Genomic DNA, 20,293 nt, shown 5'->3' with positions numbered 1-20,293 from the left:
CTGGCATGGGGATAGAGAACAGTCCAGATCGAGCATAGTTCGTCCGTTGTGGTCTTCAACGACACGGGGAAGGAGAACGGTGTAACCACTTCCACGGCGACGACGGACAGGAGAGCTGGGTGCACCAGTGCGGAAGACACGGTACAGGCCAAAGAGCAAGAGTGCAAGGCCGAGAATCATCAAGAGACGACCATGGCTTCCGAGGAAAGTAATGAACCCTGCGTCGTCAGCATGCCATGAAGAGCCATAGTAGTGGGCGAAAAAGGCATGAGGTGCCTCATCTGGCTTGGCATTCTTGCCATAGAGTGGCTTGGAGAGCACACGAACTTGGTTGGCAATGGTGGGGTTGCGCGAAGCAAAGAGGGATAGCTGGGCAGAAAGGAACATGGGCCCAGTGGAGAACATGACGGTCGGGTAGTTGATGATATAGTTGATATCAAAAGTCATGAGCGCATGGATCGTTTGGGACATGAATGGGTGGCCTTTGGCAGCAAACATTAGATCGTTGCTAACTCCGACAGGAATTGTCTTGGGGAGAATAACCGGGTACGTGAGCAGGGGGTCCAGGCGGCGGTTGCAGCCGACATCGAGGTCAAGGTAGACACCGCCATAGTGGTGGAGCACAAAGTAACGGATAGCATCGGCGCGCTGAATAGGATAGGTGTATGCACGGAAGGTGGGCAAGAACCAGCTATAGTGCTCGGCGATGAAATCATCTGAAGCCTGATCTGTCCAGAGCATGTACTCGCTGATGATACAATCAGCTCGGACTAAAACGGCAAGGGCAGTGTTACACTTACTAGTCAGGCATCATATCACGACATGTCTTGGAAACTGCCTGCCATCGCTCGGGAAGTGTGTCTGTCTTCCATGTCTGGTGGATAATACGGGGTATGACTTCAGACTTGGGAGCGTCCGTAATGTTACCGGTCCAGGCGTTGGCGGGGACCTCGTCCTCGTAGATAAACGCCGAGGAGGGTATCTTAAAGAATACTGATACAGACGAGAGCACAACGACAGTCCCAACCAGGAATAATCCCAGTATCGACAAGGCCGCAATCAACACTCGCCTCGCCATGTTGATATTTTTCGGAAAAAGGGTTGAGGAAAAGAATGGATAACAGAACGAAAAAGGCGGCCGCAGGGGCTACTTTAGTTGGATTCTGCATCCGGCACACGGCCCCTTGACTTTTGATCCGGGCATAGCCGCACCCAACTTTCTTCCGCGCTAGGCGCGCCCAATCGAGCCAAATGTGCCTGCGTATCAGCATAACACCCATCCTCGGCTTCGGTCTCGGGGCTCGGGCTCCGTTTGAAGGCTGCGTATACTGCGTACACTCACGTCTGTCTGCCTGCCTGAGCTCCTATTCTCCCATCCTCCCATCCTCCCCGAAAGTCGCACCGGATCCGTATATATGCCACGGCACGTCATAGCACACATCATAATGAACCGATGCCTGACGTTCGCCCAGACTTCGCTTCGACCTTGTCTTGTCCGGTGGAGTCGGCAGGGGGATCACCACGATTGTCGCATATGACATTCACCTACTCCATTCATCGAATCAACGTCTGGAAGCATGCCAACGTGCATCCAATCGACAATCAACTACCAAATGAATTGCCAATACACCATGGTTGATTCGCCGCGCGATGCGCGTAGCCGGACACACATAATCCGATGCACCATACATGTCAGCTATTACACTCGCTGAATTTACTCACCTCCTATCACTTTCTCGTCCTCCGACCGGGTGGGGAAAGTTTATTAGTCAGTCACTTTGCCCATTGCCGCCTATAGGATTGACTAAACAGGGATTCCACAGCCGTGGCTCTCTCCGGTGGCCCCGACTCCATCTGTCTCTTATCTCTACTCAAACGAGCCTCGTTGGACGTACCGCTCCGGTCTATCACCATCGACCATGGACTACAGCCTACGTCTCGCGATTCTGCTCTGCGCACCCGTACGCGCTCGGAAGCGATTGGTGTGCCTGGTGTGATTCTCCCTGCCGAGTGGAATAGGGGCAAACCAAGTCCAGGGGAAGCCGTTGAAGAGGCGGCGAGAGATGCGAGGTACCAGGCTCTTTGGCGCGGCCTACAATTGTACGATGGTCCCGGCACAGTCATGTTTGGACACCATGCAGACGATCAACTCGAAACCGTCATCATGCGTGTTTTGAGAGGAACTGGTACGTATGGCCTAGGTGGTATGCGCGCCGTCCGGCGGTGGGGATGGGTGGGCGTAGAGGATTGTGGCCTCTTGCAAACCCGCACGAGCGAATCCAGGGCGGATCATGCTCTCCGAGGCATGCAAACTTATATCTCCCGCCCGTTATTAACCATTCCCAAAGTGAGCCCACCCCATGTCATTTTTTACCACATCGAACGGTTTACGTTACTCATCCCCACGATCAAACGTCCAATCGTATCTTTGCATTTTTTTGAATTAACTCGATCTATCACTCACTTCCAATCCGATAAAATTTGTGAGCTGACAGTAACTTATATGTAGGAACGAATACTAGCTACGTGCCGTGCATATAACTTGGATTATGAGCAGGATGTTACAAACTTTATGCCCGATTTGACCGTAAGAAATGCGGTGCGATACGCGCTTACCGGCGCGCACCATTCTGTTTTCACCAATGGGATACATACACCTAATCTCGCCAAGAGGACACTTAATTCTCTGCCTATCGTTGGAGTACTCAATTCTAGTCATGTGGATAGAATAGCCAGGGACACTGTGGATGGAGTACGCGACTCTATTTCGATTGATAGGATACAAGCTGCTATCAGCCATGTGCATACACTCGCCGGCGGCACGGGTGAACCCAATCTGGACCTTATGCGTGCATACGTAGGGAAGATGTCTGTCAGGGTACGACAGGTTGATGGGATCGGTGTGTACAATTCAAAGGCTCTGCTTGGGATTGATGATTCTACCTTGTTTCTAGTAACCAATTACTTGCAAACGTATACTCGGCCTTCACCACCTTCGACGTTGCTCCTTGTCCCTCCTCCAAAACAGCAAATAGAAACAGATGTGACGCACGCATTAATCCACCGGATCCTTCGATACACCTCTCCTCATCCATGGGGAGCACCTGAGAGCGAGGCACACAGGCGGAAAGCAAGCATCGAGCGAATCGCCCACAGGATTTTTGACGAAACTGAACAACCAACCAGTTTCTGCGCAGGCGCACAGGTACTCTGGTCCCCAGTCTGGGTGAGAAAAGACGGTGGCATCCGAACACGTCGAGCAGGGGACGAACACGGTGGGAGAACCAAAGCCTGGCTCGCAAGTCGTCAACCGCCCAGCGCATTGACGTCCCTTGACCGCCAAGTCGGCCCTGGTGAGACTCTTGTCGTATGGGACAATCGATTTCTCATCCGCGTGCCCGATTCGGGTATCTGCATCCATTCTCGGCTCGTCGTCCGTCCTCGAGGCCGGTTCGTCCTTCCCCACCTGGTTCGAAACGACCACGTAGTGGACGATTGTGGGGTTGAGTTTGTTCGCGAACTGGGTGCGATCTAAAGTGTAAAAAAGTTCATTACATCATATTAAGATAGGGATGTACAGTATGCGATGGCCAGAAAAAGAAGAGCTAAACGAAGACTAGTCGGAAGGGTGTGAGATGGATTTATGAGACAGACGATAAGATAGGAGAGGAGGATTGAATCGGGCCGTAGGCGATTTGTGCGTTGGTCCAATACAAAGATTTATAAGAAATGACCGGTCCGGTGGCACTGTGGGGAGGAGTTTGTGGATGACGAAACGGCTGGGCTAAGGAAGAGCATGCTGGGGAACGTGGGGCACAGCGTGGGGATTGTGTTTATAACCAAGGGGGAAAGAAGAGTTGGTGGGCTGGACCGAGTATGATGGAGAAGAGATAACGCAAGTATTCGGATGTAGGCAGGATATCAATAATTCAGAATGGAATAAGCAACAGAAGGATGAATAACGAAGATACAACACCAGTATATTACAGGAAATGACACCAGAGAAGGTAGAGAAATGGAGTCTATATGGTAAATGAAAAGGGTAGGATAAAACACACAAAAACGACAAAAATAAAGCCCATAATCCTAGCGAATTAATCCAACTGAGCTGCGGCTGTACTTGAGATACCACCGCGCTCGGGTCCCCCGAGGTCCAGAGCCTCCAGGATCTGCCCCCGTCGAGTCCTGAATTGTCTCCGCAGTCGCCATATTAGTGGAGAGGGCGCCTAATCAACAAAGAGGTTCTCGATCCTCCACCACACGAGTACAGGGACAAGCCTGAGAGAATAAGCGTTTTCGTGTATACGTCGCGTCTTCTCCTGGCCATGCGTGTCCCAAATGTTTTCGATCCTCCCCCCGTAGACGTATTTTCCTAGCTCCTCGCGCCTTCATGTCATTTCGACCTCCTTTCACGTTTTCAATTCGCCTACTCGAGCCAACCCTATACCTTCCCTTCCGCCTACTCCCCGTCCCTGCCTTCTCGTATGGCCGCTTCCTTCGCCAACCTAGCCTCCTCCCCCCTCGTTTCCAGCGACCTCGTCAGCCTTGCGCTTAGTGTTACGCTTAGCCCACCGTAGGCCACACGCGTTGCACAGGGTTTTGGCTCCCAACGGACCCTACGTGTAAATGAGAGATAAAATAGAATCATGGATAGAGTTGTCGGGGGATGAAACGCAATAAGTACATGCACATCAACCAAGGCCGAGGGAACCTACCTTGCGCCATTCGGGGCTATCAGTGCGCCCGCACGTAACGCATACATACTGTTCTTGTGCCGCGTGAGCTTTCTTCGGCTACAGAACCAGATTCGTGTCATGAGAGGCTGAAGACAGACTGTGGAGCTTTTTTCACCTTTTTCCGAGTCCTTCCCGCCTCGGTAGATTCTATGACTTCCTCAGCGATGGAGCCACGTCTTCCTGAAATGGGAGCGGAGCCAGTGTTATTGTTCGGACCGCCATAGGATGCAGATGCGTGTGGTGTGTCAAAAGCTCCACTTGTGAGCCGATTCGCATGTGCGGGATAGTATAGGCCGGTTGCGGCCGGTGGCTGGGGCATGGCATGAATACTCCTGGGCTGATAGGCGGCATCTGCGTCGCCCGAGGCGTTATTACCAACTATATATGAGTTCACACGATCGTAAAAAAGTGCAAGGCAGAAACAGAAATGTGTCTACATACCAAGATTGAGACCTGCGAGAGAATTAGTCGTGTAAACGGGAGAGGCGAGCGGCGCCGATTGCCCATGTGGCGAGCCGGCAGGCGCGATCTGCGCGATCTGATAGCCAGGCGAAGAAAGAGTAGGGGAGGAAGGTCCGCCCGACGTGCGAAGGTTCAGAAGTTGCTGCCGCAAGCGCTCGTTCTCTATCTTGAGTTCGAGGAAGGAGTCCAACCTGGTGATTAAGTCAGGGGTAAGCTATACATCATATAGATTTGGGCTGATACATACATGGTAGTATTACGGCTGGGGTAAGGCCGAGCCATGATAATAAAGCATGAGGCCTCGGGATCAGCATTGGGGTTTGGCTTCGTGTCGATACTGGAGCTGCTGGGGCCAGGGTCGGATGCTGCTGAGGCCGATCCAGAGGCTTTGGAGTAGATTGCATGTCCCCTCAGTTCAAAGAGGGGGAACGAGCCGAGGGAATTTGTAGGCTTTGACGGGCCGGCGACTGGGGAGCGAGGGGAGTTTTGATTCGAACTTCGGGGCGACGCAAATTTCGAGCGTAAACGGGAATAAGTAAAGAGCTCAGTACGAGAAGAAATAGCCTGTTTAAGGTGTTGTCCGAATGGTACAGCATCGTCGTCTAGGATCAAATAGATGGGTTTGTTAGGATTTGAGACGGAATTGATATGTCATTGAGTCAGGCACCGACCATGGAGAAACTCTCTAAATGGGCGTTCGGTGATTTCCTCCTCGCGCCAACCAAGCAGCTCAAGGATGGCTGAGCTGGCCCAAAGGATGTTATCGGCATTGTTGAGCACGACAAGGACAGATCCCGATAATTCAGAAATAAGAATATCTGCCCACTTCTTGCGCTTAGTAAACTCGAATACTCCTGGTGGTTTGGATGCCATGTTGTGCGGATGCTGAGGGAGTGCGGTCAGCGACATTGTACCTCCTGTGGTGGACAATACCAGGCTGAGGCGATGGCGTGGATTATGTACTACAATTTGTCTGGACACGTGATGTGACATCACCAAAGATTTCTTTTAATCGACCACGATGTCCAGACTCCCCGGTTGGTGCTGCAAATGCTCTATTGGTCCCGAACAATCTGACTTTCTAGCAGATATCTATCGTGCGGTCCATGCATTCCTGCTTGAACAGGGCCACACCAAGGCAGCTCAGGCGGTAAGGAAAGCTGCTCTTCCCGTTGTCGATGTCGATGCTGCCTCGGACACCACCCCAAAATCGCTAGTCGAGGTCTATTCGACTCAGGCTCCAGTGCCCAGCGGCAATCCAAAGTGAGTTTCAGCTCTAATTCCGGATCCATTCATAATTTAATCAATCATTGCCGATCCCTAGCGAGTCTGTGGGTACGTATGCTCATTTCTCCGGGATTTGGATACTCCTGACGTTGTGTAGATCATAGTTCCAGTTCAGATGATTCATCCAGCTCCAGTAGCGAGGATGAAGCAGTGGCGAGTCCCAAAAAGGTCTCTATTGTGGACAGGAACAAACCCGGAGGTGCGTGTCTAACTTTGGAGTTAGTTTTTATGCTAAGTTTTAATTTATCAGCCACAAACGGAGCCGCCAAAGCCTCCGCCAAAACAGCCAAGGACTCGAACGAGTCCAGTAGCTCAGAGGATGACTCTAGCGAAGAAAGTTCCAGTTCCAGCTCCAACGACTCCAACGACTCTAGTGACTCCGACTCTAGTGACTCCGACTCGGATTCCAGCTCGGATGAAGGAGACGAAAACGAGGCCAAATCTCTGCCCAAACCCGCTGTCGATTCCAAGGTGAAACCAGCCACCAACGGGGTAGCCAAGCCCACTGTCAACGGTAAATCCAAGGCCAAAGAGTCCGACTCTTCCAGCGGTTCGTCCAGCCCAAGCTCTTCTGAAGAGTCCGAGTCGTCTTCAGAAGACGATTCGGGCTCTGAATCCAGTTCTGAATCTTCCAGCTCCGAGTCCGAATCCGAGTCTGAACCCGAAACCCAACCCGCTGCTAAAAAACGAAAAGTCGATGCTACTTCGTCCGTCCCTGTTCCAGCTACGACAACTACCAAGACCAAAACTACTACTGTCGCTACTACCCCCGAGACCGTCACTCTCACCAAAAGCACCACTACATCGACCACCACGTCTACAGACGGCACAAATGGCAAGAATGGCAAGCAGAAAGGCCCCCGAAAGCCCGTCGTTCCATTCTCGCGAATCAAGGCCGATGATGTTGTCTATGCAGACCCGAGGTTGATGAACAACAGCTTTGATAGCAAGGTATTTAAACCTTTCATCCCGGCATATATTTCCTTACTTGCCCTGCAAGCCCACCAATTTTAACTTACCCTATCGCACCTCCCTTCGTCCCCTATGGTCAAAATAAACATTTATTGATACTAATTACATGGTTCTCAGGGCGGTACCATTAATGACTATGGTGAACGCGCCTCAAGAGATCTTATAGTCACCCGCGGGGCCGGGTTTAGGAAAGAAAAGAACAAGAAGAAGAGAGGCAGCTACCGGGGTGGGGAAATCACGGTATGTTGAAATTTTTTTCTGGTTCAGTCCGGGCTGGGGGAAGGGTTCGGAGTCAAGGGTGGAACTGGATGGGTACTGTGGTTGAGAGGAGTGAAGGGGTGGAGCAGGGGGCTCAATGCCTCACCAGACGATCCCAACCCCCGCCCTTATATCTTTCGTCTGTACTGCCGATCTGCTAACGCGCGTTCCCACCTCAGATGCAGAGCCATTCCATAAAGTTCACTTAGATCTACGGTGCATCAGGGGCGTCGGGTTTGCTATATCCACGTATGGTGCCAAGTAGATTGTTTTATTCAGGAAGGTAGGAGGTTGGAAAACGGGACCGAAGGAGCGGGAATGGCTTGGGTTCCGACTGAGCCTCACGTTCGAAGTCTTTTTTTTTTGTTGGCGGAAGTCTAGAAGGTTTATATATATGCGACATCTTTCCCTAACAATAAAGCACATGGTTTTGCGACATACGCGGCCACTTAGCATAAGGTTTTGGACTGACACGTTTGCCGTAACATGGTGAGAATAGCTTGGATGCCGGTACAATCGATTGCAGTTTCACTGCCCCCTGCAGTCCAAACTGTATATCATAAGAATAGGCAGACAAGCTATCGAACGTAAGCTCTAGGCTGTAACTATCTGATCGGCCCCCCTCTTAACCTTCCAATTCTGCGAATAATTTGGCCGAGAAAGCCATGGGGGTGGGGCATACCTGGCCTGGCCCCTATTTGTAAGCAAGCCCCACTTCCTATGTGGGTGGGGCTTAGGAACGCGATCGATCTCTCGGCGTTTGTACCGTGGTAGACCCGATCCGCTCTCGGTCAATCAGGCTATTGCGGCAGTTCAAACTCAGCAAACTTTGAATGTATTGCAGAATCTCGGAACCGAAGCCGCCGACTGCGCCGCGCGCGGGGGAGGCTACCATGTTAACCTAATGTTTATTATGTGCTAATCATCATTACACGAATTCGATTGTCTACGTGTACTATAAACAACTTGTACGATCGTCAAGGTCGTTAGATAACGAGAACGCACGCCGCATACATAAGTTGGACAGATCCAGGGGAATCACCTCGTCTGGCCTCGCACAGTGCTTCGACTTCGACTTCTCCTCCCATTTCTCTCAGGACTATCTTTCACAGGCACAGCAACCATACCCGGACTGCCACTCGGAGTGGCCAGTAAAAGGTACGGCCCTGGGCTGAGTCCTACAACGTTAAGACTCGAGGTCGATCCGCGGCGTGTGATGGTACGATGTTTGGCCGCAGCTGAGGATGGTCGTGTGCGCGGAGTGGAAGATTTGGGAAGCAGGGGTGTGGATTGGCTTGGGGTCCGAGATATTTGTGGGGTATGAACCGGGGTAGAGGGGTTAGAAGGACGAGTGAGGAGGTATACGCCTGTCAGCTTGGCGATGAGTGGCCATCGAGTTGTTTATTAAAGGGCAAACTTACCGAGAAAAGTTGTGCAACAACCGTAGAAGAAGGTAAGGAATCTGTGGAAGTCGATTTTATCAAAGTCGCGATAAAGGATGGCGGAGCCAACGATGGCTGTAAGATTAAATAAAACAAATTGAGTAGGGATAACAACCTGTGTAGAATATTGAGTATGAACATCGAGACCGGCAAACAAGGGACTAATATACCCGTGATTCGTGAAAGTGAAGCGCGCGGTTTAAGTGCTTGATTTGGCCTATTCCAGTAAGTCCGAGCACCTGACCACCCAATAAACCGTCAGCAAGCGTTTCAAAGCCGAATCCATATGGAGTTAAAACACACCAGTATTGAGGGATAAAAGATCCATTCGGTAAACACGCTCGCCCATTCGGTACTTAACAACGAGCTCACAGCTTTAGTGGCCAAGACCGTAAATCCACCTACCCCATGCCGTTAGCTCTACCTCACACCATGCGTTCATGACGTTAGGCTTACCAAAGAGCGCGCAGAGTCCGACATCAACGAGTGCCCATCTGTCTCCTTGCATCCATTCCGAGCTCTCGAGTTTGGCTCGCTGAGAACTCAACCCAGCTAGAGCTATGATCGCCGCCACATTAACGGCTGCCCAGATGAGGAATGGGATGCGAGTTATTGCGTAGACAAGTGCGTCCGGGTCGAGACGTGCAGAGGAAGATTGTGAAGCGTAAACGACTGTGACTGCACCAAAGATTGACAGAGCTATTCCCAAAAGATCTTGTTTCCGGAATCGTTCGTGCAGGATGAGTGGAGCAAAGAAACAGTTGGATATGAGGGCCACCTGCGGAAGACTTAGAGCTGGAGTCCGCATGTTTGCTCTAAAAGAAACTTACCGCTCCGAGAGGCGCAACGAGTGAGGCTGGAGCAAAGCCATATGACATAAAATTGCCAACTTCACCAATATTCATTAAGGCGAAACCGAACCACCTGAAGCATGCGCGTTATTTAAGCCCAGCTGAGATGGATGGCTTTACTCACCATAGCTTGGAACCCAAGTAGGCAGATTCTTCCGGGCCGTCCTTTGGGTCCGAGTTTGGGTCGACTCCAGCCTCTACATCACAATCGGCAGGCTCGGCACGGGACGTTGATCCACTACTGCCTTCATGAAGTTCGTCGATAGTAGCATGATTAAATATGCTGCTCTGAGTCCGGCTCCGGGGGGTGAGGCTTGGGCGAGAACCAATGCTTTCGACTGGCGAAGAGCTTACGACGAGGGGGATGGCTTGTTGCGGTAGAACCACGGAAGAGCGAGTCCTGGGACTGGCAATAGGAAGTGACTGAGAGCGTTGGGTAGGAGTCAAGAGGTCTACAGGTGTAGTAGCAGCGATGGCCTGGTAGGTTGGTGCCGACGGAGTTGACTCCGATGTGTTTCCGTCGTCAAGGCCATGCCTGGCTCTGTATGCAGCTTCGATACGGCGGTGTGCAAGTTTCTGGCAGTTGAGTGCAAAAGAAATAAGGATGTTGCCGCAAACAGCGACTACCACACCTATGAAGGTTGCATTGGAACCCTTGTCCGAGCCAAGCGCCGTCCGCCAGTCATTTAGCCATGTCATGTTGGCTGGGAGTCTCAAATCCTGACGTGCGACTGAGATCAAAGACGTCAGATCACCTGATGAATTCGAATATCCACCAAATCACGTGAATAATTGGCTTTCGACTCGCCCGCAATGCGCACCCAGCACGCGCTTCATACTCTACAGGCATTTCCTGTATACTCACTTGGATTTGTCAAAAACGACAAACTGCTTCTCGGAGGTGGCGGCGGTGCTACCCGTTCTGGCATCAAGAACAAGCTCGTAAGTGGCAGTGTCGCTACCCTCGGCAAGAGTCTGATCAACCCTCAAAGAGACTATATGATGTCGATGAGACCGGCGCAAAGCTTGAGCTTCTTAACGAGCTTGAGCTTGAGAAGGACGAAGATGCTCCCATGAGTATGGCCATAGACCACGGGGTATGCGCATTTGATATATACGTGTCATTTAGCGCTTAAACTAGCCCTTTCTAGCACAATTCGTTCATATGTGGAATAAATGGGTCAATAGAGAAAGTCGAAGCTGGAGTAAATCCTCATTGCCGAGCATTTTCAGTTGAAATGAAAGAGGATATGAAGCCTCTGTGGGTATAGATGACTTATACCCGGCACCCACCACTTACAATGACACTCCATCTAGCATTAAGTTTGAACGCTCAGCTCAGCTTGTCAAAGAAAGGAACTCGGAGGCCTTCCAGGTCTGAGTCTGTCACCAGCGTCTGTTGGACCAACTGGCTTACAGTTAATGCAGAAAGTCACAGCACTCTCGAAGGATGGTACTCTCCTGGCCGCAGGGTCCTCAGATGGGAAGCCATTCAACCAAGTTTGTACTATGGTCTTATCATCAGAGAACTTTCACACAAGATGGCCTCATAGGTTACATTAGTTTCATACCCTAAACTCGACTTGGCTTCGGAACCTTTCACTATACCCTCTGGGGAACTATTTGATGCCGACTTTTCGACCGATGGTTATGTATGCTCACCTTCAATACTCTTATTATGTGAAACTAACATTCCCCTTCCTTTGCCACATCGTTTAGTTGATAGTTACTAGCACCACCAACCTTTATGTCTTCTCCCCTTCGTCAGCTCCATCGAAAATGTCGCCATCCACCGCACACCCTCAACTGAATCTCGTCAATACCATCCCAGTACCAGCATCACACCCCAATTCGTCCTACCGCTCTACTCGTTGGTCACCTCATGATTCTAAAACAGCGTGGAGCATTATCAACAACACGAACGGTTCGTCCAAAGACCGCCGGGGATGGGTCGCCCGCTGGAGTATCACTGGACTTGGGGAAGGAGAAAAGAGCCAAGGTAAGGGCGAGTGGAAGGTAGCTCGTATTGCCAAAGTAGCTACTCGGCCTATAACTGTATTTGACGTGAGGTAAGCATGGTCAGTTTCGAGGACGATTCAAACCTGATATTTTGATAGTCAGGACGGCAAATTACTGGCATTTGGATCATCCGACCTGAGTGTAGGCATCTTGGATTCGCAAAAACTTGTTGTAAGTTTATTACCAAGGCGGTTTAACCAACGCCAGTTGACCACCCGACCACTGTAGCCGTTGCTCACCATTCTTCGAGCGCATGAGTTCCCTCCTACGGCACTTAGGTTCAACCCAAGTGGATCGTTGCTCGCAAGCGCAAGCGCCGATAATACGCTCCGACTCATCGCCGTACCCAGTAGTTTCGGGCAATGTGAGCATTCAACCGTGCTACCTGTCATATTCTTTAACCTAACTTGGCCTTGCAGCTGCGATGACAACTATACTCATATTGTTTGTCCTGTTGGTTGGATTGTTGGCAGTGCTCATTCAGCGAGGGGACATCATCTGGTAGTGACGGAGTTCACGTGTGACGTTTGAAAATCTGGCTCTCTGAAGTTTTATGTATGTACTGGGATAATAGTGAGGTATAGACGTTGTAGATTATCATTGGTCGCGACAACGATGCATACAGGGTAACGCGCCATCCGTGAAATCTATTCAACTCTGACTCATAGGTTCTCTACATTAATCAATGCACCTGAGTGGGCTCGCACCGCATGTGCACACTTATTAAATCAACCCGCCGTAACTCAAACGCACAGCCTTATGCCTCGTTTCTGAACTCGAGGCTGGAGGATGTCTTGGTTGCCATCCCCGGTATTCTATCAAAGCTTCGTGACTTATTTACGATTCTGCTGGATGACCGCCAACTTTAGCATCGTTGACGTTGAAACACCCTGCCTGCTGACCCCTCCGGCATGTACCTTCCTATATTCGCTACTCCGATGCGCATACATAGCATAAATTACCTCAGGCATTCATATTATTTGAAGCTAGGTAATGAATATCACGACACGGTGCTGTTTTACCCATATTATAACTTAATTCCTTCGAGTAGTACCGACAGGAAGAACATCACATTAATAACCTTTAACAGTGGCTCACATGCATTGCACTATCTCTTATCACAGGACAAATAACCCCACTACGCATAGACGGCAAGCTGCTGACTTCGGATGTGCCTGCTATCCCTGCTTTGAGTATGCTATTTAACATATGCACAAATGATATAGACGAGCCTCGGTCCTTTGAGCAAACAACAGACGTCGTCTACTGCCTCCCTTCTACTAGCATATTCTTGGCCAGTGTTACTTTTGGAAAATTGGGCATTAGTGAGTATATAATCCGAATCATCTTCTCTAGGTGATTGAATTCCACGATTATTGTGCAGTTGAAACATGGATGAAGTCTATGTTTTCCTTCGGATAAAACATCATGGCAGTCCCTAAGCGCCAATATCGTATTGAAACTACGGGAATATGACAAACGCAGCAGCCTCATGATCAACTTGCCTCGAGCGATACCAAGTAGGAGAATATTCTGAATGAATCTCCAACGATTAATTAGGAACGAGATTATCCAATAAATGTTAGAGTCCAAGATGTCATATATACTTATTAAGACAAGAAAGTCACTCTCATTGTGATCGGGCATCGACTCGCTTCAGCTTGCTCATGACAGTGCCGGTACGCCAAACCAAGGCACACATTGCAAGAGCCGTCGCAGAATAGGTCACAGAGGGACCAACTGTCCAGTATGCCAAGCAGGCTATAGCACAGCAAGTTACAACAGTCAGTGGCCATCAACAGGACGTTACATAGAGACATTCGCTTACCTAGGAGTGGACCAATAGCTCGTCCAAGTTGACCAGAAGAGCGGAACTCTCCTAGCGCACGGCCAGTGGATATTACATCCGAATTATTTACTGGGGTTATATTGCTATGAACAGACTGTGGTTGTGTTTCACTTGCTAATGTTGGTGCACCACGGCTGGTCATTGCTGAAGCCACTCTCCCTTTGGAAACAGGCGACTTTAATTGCGCATGTAACGATCCGCCAGACCCTGGGGAAGTCTTGACGGCACTTTCAGCCACGTTTTGTTCAGGTTTAGGATTGGATGAAGAGCTGGAGGTAGCTGAGTGTCTACTTTTTGGAGTCTCTTCGTCGCATTGCAGAGATGCCAGGGCAGTTAGGGATGTTACGACTGTTGCACTGGTGAACGATAGTAATGCAGCCGCTGCATGAAGCAACCCAACAGCAGTACGTATGTCTGTTGAGGTAACTTTGCCGTTCCCAGTACCACGCACCATGTGCGGGATCATTGATAGGATAATCATGGCTCCTGCACAGCTCACCATACCTCTTCTGGCAAACGCAGATTCGCCGACCTTGGACGTAGCTCGTCGAACGTATCCACCCTGGAGAAGAGCAGAGAACACGCCAATGAGTCCAAGGAGGCGCCCATTTTGTGAGTTGTTCCAGTCCAGAACTGAACGATCAACTTAGCAAGTTAAGATCAAGGTAAGTGTGTGATGACTCACGATCGAAGGTAAGGAATGTAAGTGTAAATTCTACCCCCGAGAATAGACTGAGAAATGAGAAATGAAGGTCTCCCAGACGCTTGAGCAAGGCCCTTCTTTCCCCTAGTGGAAGCTTCTTGTACCTGTTTCGGACGGTCTCGTCACCCTCTTCCTCAACAGCAGCAGCGCCTCGAGTTTCTGGTAAATAGACGGCAAGAAAAGCAGTCTCGACTAGCAAAAGGATGAGAGTCAAAATCGCAGGTGTAGCGTAAATGTTCATGTCGCGAGCGAACGAAAGAGGAAAAGGATGGATCGAGAAATATGCACCGATTGGAGGCCCAATAGTGAAACAGATTGAAAATGCGATACCAACAAACATCAACGCAGCCGAACGGCGGGATGGAGGCGTGATGTCAGATAACATAGCGCTATACATAGTCAGTGGCCTTTTAAGCCATAATCTAAGCATACTTACATAGAAAGTTGAACATTTCCTTCACTGATACCCCCGATAGCACGTGCAAGTAAGAACGAGGCAAACGAGGTGGATTGAATCCAACTAGAATAACAGCTTTAGTATTGCCGCATAAATAATTGATCCTAACTCACACAATCGCAGACAAAATGTTCCCTATCATGCTAACCAACAAAACGCGTTTCCTACCATACTTGTCGGATAGACTTCCGATATAAGGTGATATGAAAAATTGAAGCGAGCTAGGAGGGAAATCAGAAATTATTTTTGAATAAATCACTCCATAGGTACCTGAAAAGTGACCCCATGAGCCCCTACACTATTAAGTCAGTAGTGTGTAGCTATTGAACCGCCCCGAAACGTACCCCAAGCAAGACTACATCCCACTTGCGTTGCACCGCATGAGGGGCAACCTTCTGCCTGAACCTATTGATCCTTCTTAATATCACAGCTAGGAGTGCGCTATCACTTTCTTTGCGAGTGTACCAATCAATAAGTCGGGGGAATAGTGGGAGTGGGATTGTAAATGCTATTTAGCGCCACGTAGTGGATCAATATCACGCCACCTTGTGTCCAGAAGATAACTCCCCTACCAAATAAATCCAAAATAAGCGCGAATACAATAACCTTTTGAATCCACTTTCTCTTCTCCGGAGTCATGACTGAAGGTATGGTTGTGACTTGCAGACCTTACGCGAGGAGGCTGCACGAGCGCCCAGACTGTGGTACATTTGATATTCTATTACAGTTAGCGTTTCAGGATCCATCTTCGAGTTATAATAACCCATCCAGGTGCGCCATATCGACCCCCGATTTAACAGTTAACGGGTGTTTAAATAGCTCGTTTAGGGGATGTTGATATGAATTGGCGGTATCATAATGGCCAGGGCTCATATGTGATTACTTTGGCCCTCGTACACAATTCACCTTTCAATTTCATCCGAGATTTATTATATGTTGATTTGCGAATGTAATTGCTCCCTATCAGGAACTATATGTTGACTCTGAATCGGCCCTGTTTTCAACAATTCCCTTTCATTAACAACGAGATTTAGACTTTGGAAACAGGTATTTTATAACCATCGTATGGAGCACAAGGATGATATTGCCGACTCCAAAGAAACGCTCAGTCACCCTAAGTCATTACAATTACGTATACAAAACGGCAACTCACTACATATCAGGCCCTTAAGTCAACTTAAGACAAAAAGTGTTGCGAGAATGTCTTTTCTTTTCTTTCTGCGAAGAATTAATGGATGATACTACTATAGTCAGAAGACAATCCACTACAGAGTCTGAGACCTAATGTCATGAGACGTTCAATAAACACGATCAACTCTCCTTTCTAAGTACGAGCACAAGTCCCCAGGTCTCGAAGCTACAAAAATACCTATAGTTGTAGAAGTGCATGATTCCTCCCATGGCCACTCCATATTATCGATCGGGCTATTTCCATAGAAACCGCATCCCGATTCATCGGCTTCGGATTCAATCTGGGACGCGGATGCTTGGCAAAACCAAGCTCAAGAGTTGATGGGGGGGGTCCTGTGTTTTTTCGAGCTCACAGGATGGCAAACACGCACACATAATTCATCACCAGATATATCGTGTCGAGTTGTTGTCATTGTTCCAGTATTGCTCTGGTTCTTGCGACAAATGCATAATGTTCCCACACTCAAACTGGCTAAATGCGTCGTCCGTAACACACCAGTCGGCTGCAGATACTCGCATTTGGAGGGACCTGAGTATTTTTCGTTCGTCCACTGGCTGGAAGGATTATGCTTCCTTCCTTTATTCTAGCATTTATTCCGGATGGATTCTCAAGTTGGAAGTTTCTGTCAGAATTTAGGATCAGGAGATGTCAACTAGCACAGCATAGGCGAGAGGGTCGATAAACTCATTGTTGGCTCATACCCTCGACACACAAAACCTGCGCTGGCTCCCAACAGGCTAGCAGCTCGCGATCGCCCCTCCAAACTCGTACCCATCCTTCATTGCTTGGTATAGCATTTCGTTGTTGAATAATCTTTACTTACCGTTATTGGGCGCGCATAGTAGTTTCAGCGCTGCGCGCTGAGACCCGCGCCGATTTAATCTACACTATGTTTCACTTCTTCTCGCAGAACAAATTGGACGCAGTCAAAGTCGATAATGCTATCAAAGACAGACGACTATGCGTGGCTCGAGGGCGGGTGTGGTCGCAGCAAGTAGCGTGGGGCCGATGTTGAATGGTAAGTTAACTACAGATTTATGAACGTATTCCGGTTTGTTCGAAATTTGGGCTTACTCATACTTAAAAAAACAGGTGTGCTTAGTGAAACCGTCAGCGGACAGCTTGGAGATAAGGATTCATCGGGTATGCAAGGCCTGAGTGAAAAGTACCTGAATTCATCCCAACTTGAATCTGGTACGTTTTGCTCCCGGGGGTTTTCAGCTCAGGAGAACTTACCAAAGAGACCACGTAGAATCCAAGTGGACCGATGAATCGGTTGCAATTACGGAAAGCAGTGAAGATGGTATTGAAAGACAGAGACGTGTCAGAAGAGGCAAGCAAGCTGCAATAGAGGCAGGAGCATCACCTGTCTACGATTGGACGCAAGGTAGGTTTCCTGGGATGGCCATGTCCATAGAGCTAACTCTTGGGTAAAGCGCTAGCTCTGCAGAAACCTGAAGTGGTGGAGAATGGAACGGGAGCATCTGGCCATTTTTCGCAGACTACTTCGATAACCGCGACCGATGAGACTAGAGAGAGCACAGCTCTCAAGAAGGCATTGCATAGACGTGCGTGTAAACAAGCCCATCAGATGTAGCCTAAGTAATGCTGATGTTTGGTGGCTTATCTATGTAGCTTATAACAGAGAACGCATCCAGATCAAACATCGTCGATGTTTCCCGAATAAAAATTTGGTTGGCCCCCCAGTTGACCGGTGTGATCGATTTCCGCTACGGGCTCGAACCTATCCTACTTTAATTCCAAGCTCAAGTCCTGAAGAGCCACCCCGACGTCTCTGTAAGCTTTCCACAGACAGTGGTCAGGTCGTATTACAAATTCCGCCACAGCGGCCGTTGCCGTTGCAGATGACGCTCTACGACGGGTCACACGAGCTTCCAATTATGCATGCTGAGCCTATCGTACCTCCTGCATATAGTTTACTGATTCTGGTTGTTGCTGTTGCGTATGGTGGATTGAAAGACCCTCAGTGTGATGCCGACATCTTAAACCTCATATTTAAAGACCACCACTCGGAATATACTTATTTCGATAGCATCTCGGGCGAAAATGCTACCTTTGACGCGATCGAAGACGCAATCGGGAAGCTCTACCGGGAAGCGACAAAATCATCCGAGTCAAAAGTCCTGATACTACTGACGGGAGAGGGAGACGAGCATAACTGTATGTGTCTGATGGATGGCAAGTATATCACGGACAGGGACCTGCGACGTTGGATGTGGAAGCTACAGATTGACTGTTATCCAAAAAATCGGACGGTCACTATCATTCTTGACTACTGCCGCACAGACAAGCAGACACTTGTTGGCTCTCATACTGGCGTCGAGTTCATATGCTCTTGTTCTCCTGGACAAAGGTCAGCGGGACTGGAATTCCCAAACAGGAAGGATATTCCTCGGTCATGCTTTCTTCTTGCCCTTATGATGGCCTCCCATGAACCGGGTCGTAATGGGAGTGACCTCGTTGGCTCCATTGACTACGAGTTGGGTCGATTATCGCGCCTTTTGGAGTTCACTCACAAAAGAATACACGAGATCGGGCGTTGTGAGCCTTGTCTGAAGGGAGAGCCATGCCCAATGCCTCTGCCTCGTCCTCAACACCCAGATTGGCAACGGTCAGGGGTAAGCGTTTGTTTACTCGGGGTTTACTCATACTAATTTGTCAACACGTAGAGCATGAAAGCATCTATAGCTTGGTAGATTCGCTATCAAGTATGGGTATTGCGGCCAAAGTCTACGATTTTTTCACGAGGAATGTGAACTTCTGCCGAGCAGTAAGTCAGCATCTCTACATCTGTATAGAGTTATTCATTATTTGGGCTAATGCCCACACCTAAGAATGGACTCCCTATTGGCGCCAACATACTCGCGCCACAACCTTCGCTTCAAACGGGCACAACGCAACATAACCGGGGCTCGTCCAAGCCGGTGCAGGCCGCCGCAGCTTTTCGTACTAGAGCCCAGGATCCTGAAAAAGTGATGCCGTGATAGGAAACGGTGTCTTAGGTGTTCTTAGGGTATGTCCAGCGAGTTCAAACGCTTAAACGAGTAGCCATTCAAGTTTACAACTTTAGAATGAGTGGATATGACCTGTATCGGGACATACAACTCGGGCATTTATATCTTTCTATGACGTGAATCTTGGATATAGCTTCGCTAGATGCGATTAATTCAGAGTCATACGTGGCTTTGAGCTTTCACACATTAATACCGTGACTAGAGCTCGATGAATATGTTCGCAGTGTGTCTCACTCGACTATGCTGAGGCATGGATGCTTGTGTCCTACTTGCACATGCTGAGTCGAATTCTCAACATACTTATATGCGTGGCTCCTGATTGAGGGATTGTTCTTTGTTCCTTTTGAAATTTGTTTCTGCGGCTTGGGCACATCCCCACATTCCTTGTGACTCAACTATGCCCCTTTCATGCATTTAATATTAATGAAAAGGGAAATAGTGCATTCAACCACACCATGGCCCAAGCTTCCGGCCAATTCACCCCTACTACCTCCTATCTCTCGCTAAGCTATAAGAAGCCTCCTAGACCTCGACCAGCTTTCACTCAACCACCATCTTCTCACTCGCCTTCCCTCCTCCCACACTTTGCCTGAGGGCCTATATGCGCTATATCCAGCTCCCTCAAGGTGGGTATCCGCTCAGTATCTGCTCTCTATCGCTCCTTTCCTCTCTCCCCTGAGTCGCTCCTACTGGACGAGGCGGGGCTGGTGGACGTCTCGGCACGCGTCGCGTCGACCTCGTACCACAATCCCTCATACACGTTGCATCGTATCGTACTTTTGCCAATCACCTCCACGACGGTGATGGTCCGGCAGAGTGCTTGGAGTGGACTGCGCGATGAGCGACTGCCATATTCATCCGATCCGCGACCCCTTTGTATTCTGTTGTACCAGGCTTGACCCGCTGGGGTGATGGAGTGGCGCATCCTACGAACAGGGGGGCTTGACCGGGGACGAGGGAGGGAGCTTTATTTTTATTCTTCTGCGCTTCTACCTTCTTTCAGTTCAGGCCCTTTTGCCTCGGTTTTTAT

General features: G+C 49.3%; 7 protein-coding genes across 7 annotated transcripts; 4 read left to right on the top strand and 3 right to left on the bottom strand.

Moving 5' to 3' along the window:
* Positions 1 to 1,689: 1,689 nt before the first annotated feature.
* On the top strand, positions 1,690 to 3,535 carry RhiXN_04443 (uncharacterized protein; the record flags this gene model as incomplete). The annotated part of the gene is made up of 3 exons (XM_043324260.1): positions 1,690 to 1,768; positions 1,824 to 2,347; positions 2,510 to 3,535. The coding sequence occupies 3 exons, from the start codon at positions 1,690 to 1,692 to the stop codon at positions 3,533 to 3,535; spliced, it is 1,629 nt and encodes a 542-aa protein (XP_043176679.1).
* Positions 3,536 to 4,505: 970 nt separating this feature from the next.
* RhiXN_04442 (GATA type zinc finger) lies at positions 4,506 to 6,071 on the bottom strand (the record flags this gene model as incomplete). The annotated part of the gene is made up of 6 exons (XM_043324259.1): positions 4,506 to 4,616; positions 4,716 to 4,793; positions 4,852 to 5,114; positions 5,178 to 5,389; positions 5,446 to 5,800; positions 5,870 to 6,071. The coding sequence occupies 6 exons, from the start codon at positions 6,069 to 6,071 to the stop codon at positions 4,506 to 4,508; spliced, it is 1,221 nt and encodes a 406-aa protein (XP_043176678.1).
* A 148-nt stretch (positions 6,072 to 6,219) lies between these two features.
* Positions 6,220 to 7,980, top strand: RhiXN_04441 (SRP40, carboxy-terminal domain protein; the record flags this gene model as incomplete). Its single annotated transcript, XM_043324258.1, has 8 exons — positions 6,220 to 6,235; positions 6,287 to 6,461; positions 6,523 to 6,533; positions 6,583 to 6,684; positions 6,736 to 7,436; positions 7,575 to 7,697; positions 7,725 to 7,769; positions 7,825 to 7,980. 8 exons carry the CDS (start codon positions 6,220 to 6,222, stop codon positions 7,978 to 7,980), a joined length of 1,329 nt encoding a protein of 442 aa, XP_043176677.1.
* Positions 7,981 to 8,753: 773 nt separating this feature from the next.
* On the bottom strand, positions 8,754 to 10,707 carry RhiXN_04440 (Magnesium transporter NIPA; the record flags this gene model as incomplete). The annotated part of the gene is made up of 7 exons (XM_043324257.1): positions 8,754 to 9,082; positions 9,137 to 9,272; positions 9,328 to 9,396; positions 9,461 to 9,558; positions 9,614 to 9,935; positions 9,988 to 10,081; positions 10,133 to 10,707. 7 exons carry the CDS (start codon positions 10,705 to 10,707, stop codon positions 8,754 to 8,756), a joined length of 1,623 nt encoding a protein of 540 aa, XP_043176676.1.
* A 114-nt stretch (positions 10,708 to 10,821) lies between these two features.
* Positions 10,822 to 12,532, top strand: RhiXN_04439 (uncharacterized protein; the record flags this gene model as incomplete). Its single annotated transcript, XM_043324256.1, has 10 exons — positions 10,822 to 10,950; positions 11,001 to 11,105; positions 11,160 to 11,269; positions 11,326 to 11,383; positions 11,437 to 11,508; positions 11,562 to 11,660; positions 11,728 to 12,077; positions 12,126 to 12,198; positions 12,256 to 12,391; positions 12,447 to 12,532. 10 exons carry the CDS (start codon positions 10,822 to 10,824, stop codon positions 12,530 to 12,532), a joined length of 1,218 nt encoding a protein of 405 aa, XP_043176675.1.
* A 1,125-nt stretch (positions 12,533 to 13,657) lies between these two features.
* On the bottom strand, positions 13,658 to 15,675 carry RhiXN_04438 (major facilitator superfamily transporter; the record flags this gene model as incomplete). Its single annotated transcript, XM_043324255.1, has 8 exons — positions 13,658 to 13,788; positions 13,856 to 14,509; positions 14,562 to 14,968; positions 15,016 to 15,099; positions 15,150 to 15,257; positions 15,307 to 15,329; positions 15,381 to 15,544; positions 15,609 to 15,675. 8 exons carry the CDS (start codon positions 15,673 to 15,675, stop codon positions 13,658 to 13,660), a joined length of 1,638 nt encoding a protein of 545 aa, XP_043176674.1.
* A 1,513-nt stretch (positions 15,676 to 17,188) lies between these two features.
* On the top strand, positions 17,189 to 19,233 carry RhiXN_04437 (ICE-like protease (caspase) p20 domain protein; the record flags this gene model as incomplete). Its single annotated transcript, XM_043324254.1, has 9 exons — positions 17,189 to 17,246; positions 17,321 to 17,422; positions 17,481 to 17,615; positions 17,665 to 17,796; positions 17,874 to 17,942; positions 17,994 to 18,025; positions 18,076 to 18,867; positions 18,921 to 19,019; positions 19,084 to 19,233. The coding sequence occupies 9 exons, from the start codon at positions 17,189 to 17,191 to the stop codon at positions 19,231 to 19,233; spliced, it is 1,569 nt and encodes a 522-aa protein (XP_043176673.1).
* Between the last annotated feature and the right edge of the window lie 1,060 nt (positions 19,234 to 20,293).

This window comes from Rhizoctonia solani, chromosome 1 (genome assembly GCF_016906535.1).
Source record: "Rhizoctonia solani chromosome 1, complete sequence".
NCBI classification, from domain to species: domain Eukaryota; kingdom Fungi; phylum Basidiomycota; class Agaricomycetes; order Cantharellales; family Ceratobasidiaceae; genus Rhizoctonia; species Rhizoctonia solani.
This window is presented reverse-complemented; position numbering and strand designations above follow the sequence as displayed.